Source organism: Heliangelus exortis, chromosome 7 (genome assembly GCF_036169615.1).
Source record: "Heliangelus exortis chromosome 7, bHelExo1.hap1, whole genome shotgun sequence".
Classification (NCBI taxonomy): domain Eukaryota; kingdom Metazoa; phylum Chordata; class Aves; order Apodiformes; family Trochilidae; genus Heliangelus; species Heliangelus exortis.
In genome coordinates this window covers 11,635,562-11,644,329 of record NC_092428.1, presented here as the reverse complement: position 1 = coordinate 11,644,329, position 8,768 = coordinate 11,635,562, and the positions used below count along the sequence as shown (strand labels likewise).

The window sequence follows — 8,768 nt, the reverse complement described above, 5'->3', positions numbered from 1 at the left end:
ACACTTCACTGTGTATTTTAGTGCTGTTTGTCTGCATCTTTTCTTAAAACACTTGTCCCTTCTCATAATCAAAAGTGCAGACTTTCTGTAATAACTGTAAAACCAAGGTACATTATAGATAACATTACTGGGTTGTAAGGTCAGGAGATACCTGTTGCCTACATGAGTGAAGCACTCATCACCCTGTACACAAAAAACAAAGAAACACAACATGATATGGGACAAAAATAAGTAATCAATACATGAATGGACTGGGTACACTGAGTTTGGTGTTCTGAGTGGCTTCAGCACTACAGTGTGTTGTCAGAGTCCCCAGAGTCACAGATCATGCAAAGCTTCTTCCCTGTCCCCCAGACCTAGACACATCTCTCCGCTGCTGCTTTCCAAAGCAAGCTGCTTGCCATACCTGGCACAGCTTTCACCCAGCAAGTAGGGAGGGCTCTGTGATGGGAGATCAGCTGGGCAGTCACTGCTTGTCTGGAAAGTTGAGAGAGAACACACGTGTGCATTGGCTGGTTTTTTTGTTGTTGTTGTTTGGGGGTTTTTGGTTTTTTGTTGTTTTTTTTTTTTTTTTTTAATTGGGCAACAAATGTACACTCTCTCATGCAGCACCAAAGCAGCAAAATGACAGGGTCTGGGCTGTAACAAATTCCACAAGTTTCACTCCAGTACATACATCAACATCACAAATTGCTCAGTGACTTTTGTTCACATTCTGCAGTGTATCTATCAAGAAAAATATTGCATAAAAACTCCACAACATGCAAGAAGGAAAAAAAATAACACCAGGTTCAGTATTATTAACAGAATTAGGATATTACAACTTGTGGTCCTTTTCTTCCAAGCTATCGTGGAATACTTGCTCTGGATTACCTTTGAGGACACTGAGGAGCCAATATCTTGAACAGGACTCTGTGGTACTGCTGTCTCAAAAGCAGGGTCCATTTCCAAGTGTGCAACAAGCCAATCCACACACAGTCCACAATTATCCACACACAATATCCACAATCCAAGATATTTGCTTTAAAATCCATTTCTGTGCAGAAAGGGAAGCAGGGCAGTATTCCACAAAGCAAGCTCCATTTCTCAAAACTCCAGTGCTAATTTAATACTCAAAATCATAAGAAAGAACTTTATCTCTTACATTCTATCATTTGCATGCAATTGGTTAACTAATTCTGTCCTTTGATTTTAAGTGGGAATCCTCAAAAATTTTACTATGCATGCTCAAGGGGCTCATTATTAGCAGGAGTCCCCCTAGCCTATGGGTGGGTACTAATGTTAACAGCTCATTAATATATTAATGGAATATTAATACAGAGAATCCAATTAATGTTTTTCTGTCCAGTATTCAAGGCTGTAACCAAGATAAGTTGTGGTAAGTACTCCTTCTCATCACTTCTGTCTGTCTTGCAGGGCTGTCTCAAGGCTGGGCTGCTGACTACTTGGAACAAAATTTTTCTCTAATTGGAATCTGGTTTTATCTAATTTTTACTGTTTCAGTTATGTGAGCTCTATTTTTATTCTGCATGTCTCTTGTTCTCTTCTATGCAATTTTTTTCCCCAAATATGATTTTCCTTACTTGTACTTATTTTGATTAATAACCCACATTAGTACTTCCTACAGTATAAATTGCTACTTTTCAACACATAAATTACACTAACAGCACACATACAGAGCTAGGGACCATCCTTAGCCTTCCCATAAATATAAAACAATTTGGTCAGACAGCAGAGGAGCAGGACACCACAGGGGAGCATGTGAATTCTCCCAAGCTTCACTCCAGCTAACACAAATGATGGCTTTGACCTCTTATCAGGGTCTGTAACTTTGTCATTGTAAGGGACTGGTCAAGGAACCCCCTCCACCTTGGAGCCTCTTAGACTGGTCCAAAGGGAGCAGGTGCCAAGTCACCTTTGCAGACACCACCCCACCCCTTCCCCCCTTTAACTGTTTCAGCAATAAAGTTGCTATTTTTATTGGCAGAGATACAGACCTTGTGTAATTTTTTTGCCTTAATCTGATCAAGGGGTATTCAGATGGTTCAAGGGGGCCATAATTGGTTACCTTAAAAGGGAAACTGTTCCCTCAAAGGGAAAGCCAGGCCTGGGAGGAGGGTTGGATCTAGCTTCACCTAGGCTCCTCTCTGAGGAGACTAAAAGGCAAGGGAGTCCAGTCCAAACTTCCTTTGGTTGTCACCTGGTTTGGGTCATGGGATGTGACAGTCATCCTGATGAATATTTTTCCCTATTTAATAGAAAAATGCATTTTGTGGTTTAATCCTGCTGCTATGTGATGCACAATGAAATTGCTCACAATCCACTGACCCATTTCCAACATATCTCCAGTTTGCAAACTGAGTATGATGCCATAGGGTATGGAATATGTCTTTGGCCAGTGGGGTTCAGCTGTCCTGGCTGTGCCCTCTTCCAGCTTCTTGTGCACCTCCAGCCTTCTTGTTGGCAAGGCATAAGAAGCTGAAAAGTCTTTGGCTTGTTGCTTAGCAAAAAGGAAAACATTAATGTGTTATCAAAATTATTCTCATACTAAATCCAAAACACAGAACAACACCAGCTACTAGGAAGAAAATTAACTATCCTAGATGAAACCAGGACAATGCATACGCTCTGGAATACCTCCTCTAAAAGACTGACAGTATCCTAAACCACAAAAGATACAGTGAGTGAAAAAATGAAGGGAATTTACACAAAAGCTGTCTGTCCAGGCTGTGGTGGCTATGTACCCAACCTAGTGAGCTGAAAGGCAGCTAAGGCTGTCCCTGAGAGCCATGATCTCACTGTCACCTGCATTGCAGAAGTGCTGCCCTCCTCACACAGAATTCCTGAGCCAGCTCTCTACTCTGAGGTTTGGGTAGGGAACCTGGAGTAGCCATCCCAACTTGGAGTTCAACCTCAAGCCCACCCAATGAGGCAGCCGGAGGAGTTAGTTCAGGTATTAAAAACTGTGTGGCACTGGTAATATCAAAAAGACTTATTCACCTACCAAGGCTACAGTTTGAAGTATTTGAGTCAACTAGATTAACACTGACCAAAAGGGGACTGTACTTGACTCCTTGACTGTCAAATTACTGACCTAAGTGTGACCAAGTCACACTTGTCAAATGCCTCATCAGAAAAGGAACCATTCCTCTCTGTCTACAAGGATTAAGGGAGAAAATAAACAATGTTTATTTTTTCACAGGGAATCTGAGCAAATGGGTCTTCTTCATGATGAAAAACTGTCCAGGAGGCTTTTCTAATGGTCTACAGATGCCAGCCACTCTCCACAGGAACCCACTCTACATGTAACCCTTCCTCAAGAACCTTCTTTCAGCTCCAGCTGATTAAGAGGAAAGCTGAATGACTATTCAAAGTTCCTCTCATTTAAAAACTAGGTGGTTCAAACTAAGCATGCAGATTTTGTTGTGAGTGACAGCCACACAGTCTATAAGTAGTTTCTCAGAGTGCTACACATTCCTTCCAGGTTTGGAATTCCTCTTGAAGTAGCTGCCATAACTGCCTTCCCAGGTCTGTTGTGACACAAAAGCCACACCTATTTATTTAGTGCCTTTCAGAACCAAACCTTCCTGTACATAATTCATGTCCAGCCCATGAAGCAATTTTGCAGAAACCTCATTGGAATTATTCATGCAGGTTCAGTTTGCACAAGGGCTGGTATCATAAATTCCTTCTCTATATAAGTTCTGAGACAGTGAGCATCGGACCAGCCATTTCTACTGGAAGACTCATAATTCTTCAAGAATGGTGAGTCCTTACATCTTCTACTGTAAAGACCATGGTATGTTGCGATAGGTTTTAAAGGATGTTCCATTGCATTTATCTTGGCATGCAGATCTAAGCAACTCAGATAAAGTTAAAACTTGGTTTTGAGAGCAAAACTCAGACAGGCATTGGTAAATAAGTACTTTAGGTAAAAGATACCAGCAATCATCCAGCTGAGGAGATGTCTAAAAGGACTCCACCTAGGGCTTTTGCTTATGACCTGTTTTTACTTAAATGTAATGTTTGGACACAATCTCTTTTGTAGCAGGAAGCAGCTCTGTTACAACTCAACCTAGAACTGGCCTTCATTTTTGTGAAAGGTCTGGATAACATCTGCATATCTAGTTAAACTCAATTATTATCTTTATTTTTATTAATCTGCAGCTCTGTTGCATTTCTATGGGTTTTATCCTTTCCTACGCAAAATTAAATACTAGTGTTTGCTTCTCCCATCTCACTGTCGTGACATAAAAAGTCACCAGTTCTACTCTGCTCAAAACCCTCACATTTATTTATATATAGCTATACGAATATATATATATATATATATAAAATACTTGTGTATATATATATATATACATATAATACTCGTGTGTGTATGTATCATTGTTTATTCTTGGTCAACCTTTCCTCTCCTACCAAGATTTTGAATTAATCACAGATAATTCAACCCTGGAGTTTTTGCACTGGCTTCCTTCATATCCCAAAGGGATCTCTTCCAATATTTCAAAGTGATATTGAAGGATAAGTAACTATCTGAGGATTTTAAGCTGAACTTTTAGAAAAAGCTGCTGACAAAGCTCATAAAATATAACACTATCTAGGTTGGAAGGGATACCTGCAGGTCACTTGGCCCAACCTCCTGCTTAAAGCAGGGCCAAGTCCAGAGGGTTCAACTTCAGCTGAAATTCTCCATCTTGTTTCTAACCTCCAAAATTAGGATGAAACATCCAGTGGGTTCTTCAGACCCCAGACCCAGAACCCCAGTTTTTACAACTGCAAGTGAAGCTTGTGGCAAAGACAGTCAGTGACCAATTCTATGGAGAAAACAAGGACAGGAAAAATAAACGATGGGGAGGAAGGAGTAGAACACCCTCTTTCCACAAAGAGTATCTGGGTCTACCAGTCCTGTATCAGGCAATACTTGATTTTAACAGCTTGGAAAGACAGTGACCCTCTCCCCTCCCCCTCCCTCCATCCCTCAAGATGTTATGTCTCTTTTGGGACAGGTTTTTTACCCAGTGAGCAAAATCTAATCCACACATGAAATACCAGGTTTATCACAATCTTGTGCAGGACCTGGAGCTAGCAGGCTTATGTCAAATAACTTACACATCATTGTGACAGGACAGAGAATATATACACTAGAAGTTGAGATCAGGTAACAATGTGCATATTTGCATATTCAGAGGGCAGGGGCTAAAATTGAGTAAGGGCATTTTACCATGAAAATGACATCCTGGTATCTGTTTGGTTAATGCTACATTGCACCTTGCACTGGGGCCAGTTGATCAGTCTGTAAATCATTCTGACATGGCTCAATATTCCCAGTTGAGTGTCAAAATGTGTAAATGGCAAAAGGCAATTGATTTTGATTTAATCTAAAGTATATTGTCTTGTTTCTAATGGTAATATTTACTACCAAGACATCTTAATAGGCACTTAAGTATTCATATTACTTCTGCTTGCTTCTTCAGAAAACCATCAGAGTCTGCCTTCTTGTTCTTGCTGTGAGTGTGCCACTGTCCAACGCTGCTTGCTTCTTGCAGCCCTTGAAGCCAGGGGAGTCTGATGGTAAGATCAGTGTTAAAAAAGTCAACTGTCCTGAACTTGACAAATGTCACCACAAAAACTGCCTAAGTTGATTTGTCCAGTAGGTGCAATTTATCATAATTTAGAAATAAATGGAAACAACAAAGAGAAACCACCAGGAAATGGGAGTTTACAGATTGGCAAGTAGTCAACAGACTGATCAACTTACTCAGTTGTTTCTTTATCCCAAGGGAAGTTCTTAAGAATAAAACGCTTGTTCCTCAAGAGTGTGAGACTGCTTTTCTTGCACACAGATAGTCCCCCAGTCTGAAGATGAGTGGAGCTATAGGAAAATTAGCACTCAAAAGCAGCATGCAATTATTTGGGCACAAGACAACCTGATGTGTGTCAATATGCAAAATAAATACCCCAAATAGAGTTTCGGGGTTTTTTTTCTGGGAAAGCTGGTGCTGCTACTAGAAAAATGAGTTAACATTGCCAAAGAAATAGAACATATTTATAGGAAAAGACACAACCAAGAAACTCAAAAATCTTTCTTGTCTCTGTCCTCATTTCCCATGACCATTCTGAATTACCCATTCAGAAGGTCTGGTTTGTGACTGTTGGACAGGAACTTTATATCCAATGAGTGCTTTCTTCCTGCAGCTGAGGATTCAGAAAAGCTTTCTCAGCAGGTGTAGCCTTTTCTAAATAAGGAGCCAGCAACAGCTAGTGTTAATGAGAAGGGCGTCCCAGCCTTTCCTTAATTCTGACCAGCTCTGTGCTTAGCTGTCTGTCTGCTGGGTGCTCTGATCACTGTACTTAAAAATGAGCTGCTTCAGGATACTTAATGCTACCAAAACCCACAGGAAACAAAGGGAACACGGGAAACCCATCTTCACGCATTAGAACAGTAGCAGTTCTGCTCTGTTGTGAACCCTTTGTGTTTGCCAGACATGGATGCTACAATAAAAAGCCCAAAATCTCACACATTTTGTACAAGCAATAGTGTTTTTAGTGCAATAGGTCTGATACTAAAGGTTGTTTGTACACTACGTTTTCAGGCTGCTATGACTCAAATGGAGAACTGCATAAATTTGATTTCCAGTGGAGGGATGAAAACTGTAATGATTGCTCCTGTTCCAAAGATGGAATCAGCTGCTGTTCCAGGTGAGGTTCTTATCCTGAAATCAGGGTCCATTACCAGGTGTGCAATAAGCCAATCCACACACTGAGTCAAGATATTTGCTTTAGTATTAATTTCTGTGCAAAAAGGGGAGTAGGGTGGTATTCTATAAAGCAAGCTTAATTTCCAAAAACTCCAGTGCTACATTTATATCCAAAATAATGGGAAAGAACTCTCTCTAATGTTGTACTATCATTCACACCTATGATAGGTTAACTAATTACTTGCTTCCATTTAAAGTGTCAGTGCTTAAAAATTTTATTGTGCATGCTCAAAGAGCAAGGGGCTCTTCCTTAGTAGGGTTCCCTCAAGGCTATGGTGGATATTTTACCTTGCTAATACCTCATTAACATATTATTGCCACTTTAATAAAGTGAATCCAATCACCCAATGTTTTTCTACCCAGTGCTCAAGGCTGTAGCCAAGATAAATTGTGAGGAGCTGTGAAGTATATTCTTTTTCATCCCTTTCATCTGTCTTGCAGGCCTTTCTCAAGGCCAGTCTGTTAACTACTTGGGATGTGTTTCTCTCTAATTGTAACCTAGTTTTGTCTGATTTTTACTGTTGCATTGTTATGTGAGCCCTATTTTTGTTTCACATGTCTCTTTTGTTCTCTTTGATGTGCTTTTCCCCCACATATGATTTTTCCTTAAAGTTTTACTTATTTCAATTGATAACTGACATCAAATTTAGAGCAGGACCTGGGGCTTTTCTCCGTGGTAATAATAGAGCACAAAGTACTTCCCCTCACACAGGGGTCCCTGAGAAATAACCATGTCCCTTTTCTCACTCACTTCATAACACAAGGTTGTGATGCATTAACCTAACACCATCATAACTGAGCATACCAGAAGTTTCTCTGAAAATATTCCTGATTTAAAACATTAATTAATTCCTCTTGGGACTAAAATTTCAGATGAGACACTGGGAAGATTCAGGAGGGAACTTTAGTTACTTAAAATGTTTTTCTACTGCTCCTAATCCATTTCTTCCCAAAGCCACACATAGCCCCTCTTTGCTCTGACAAGAATCTCAAGGTATATTGGCCTGTTTGCAGTTTTTACTATAGTGACATTTAACCCCCCATGCAATTCATGTTCCATATTGTGACTCAAAAGAAAAATCTATGACATTTTCTTAGCAAACACAACAAACAACCCTTGGGTGTAAATCAGATAAGTAAACAACTTTCCTCTAATCCTGCTAAAGCAGCAGGCTAAGTAACTTTGGAGCTAAGAGCTTAGTATGGGCTCACTTTTCTGCTCCTGAACACCTCCTCAAAAGAGCCTTTCCTCATTAAAACCATAAATACCATCTCAAATGGAAGTTGTTTACTTCTTTGTCTCATCACCTCTTTATCTTTCTTTTTTTCCAATGACAGCTTTGCAACACCAGTAGGCTACAATGAAGAAAAGTGTGTAAGCATTTTCAACAAGGACACCTGCACTTATAAAGTAGTGGAGAAAGATGATCACTCCAAAGAATGCCCAGTCTCTACTTGGGTGGGCTAACAAAGCATGGTTTGGGGCTCTTTTTGATTAGTTTTTGAGTGTTGTCTCTCACGCACAAAATCAAAAACACTTGAAAAAAGTAGCTGCTGAGTGAAATCTACACATAAAACCGAACACAAGATAAAACTGAATATCTCCTCACAAAAGATTCCCTTGGTTTTTCTGCCTTCTGCCTCACCATGAAGATAAAACTGACTTCTTCCTTCCCTGAGAGCAGAAATTAAAGCAAACATTTCAAAGCATTATCTGTGCCAGGGAATATATTCTGTTATCTGTACACAGCTGTACCTTAAAGCTAAAATAAAATCAGATGAAGCATCAGAAATTGCTGTGACTTTTCTTCTTCTTTGAAGATTGAAACCTACAGAAAGAGTATTCAAAAAAAAAAACAAAAAACCCAAAAAAACCCAAAACCAAACACCCAAAAGAAAAAATATTTTAAAGAAATTAAAAGAAGTTTAAACATCTTTCTGAATAAACTGCTTCCTCAGAAAATCTCTTATATGATGATCTTTTATCACCCTATATAGTACCCT

At 39.7% G+C, this 8,768-nt stretch overlaps 1 protein-coding gene across 1 annotated transcript; it reads left to right on the top strand.

Moving 5' to 3' along the window:
• Positions 1–3,559: 3,559 nt before the first annotated feature.
• Positions 3,560–8,557, top strand: LOC139798334 (beta-microseminoprotein-like). Its single transcript, XM_071748809.1, has 4 exons — positions 3,560–3,765; positions 5,481–5,577; positions 6,600–6,705; positions 8,103–8,557. The coding sequence occupies exons 1-4, from the start codon at positions 3,763–3,765 to the stop codon at positions 8,230–8,232; spliced, it is 336 nt and encodes a 111-aa protein (XP_071604910.1). The 5' UTR covers positions 3,560–3,762; the 3' UTR covers positions 8,233–8,557.
• The last annotated feature ends 211 nt before the right edge of the window (positions 8,558–8,768 follow it).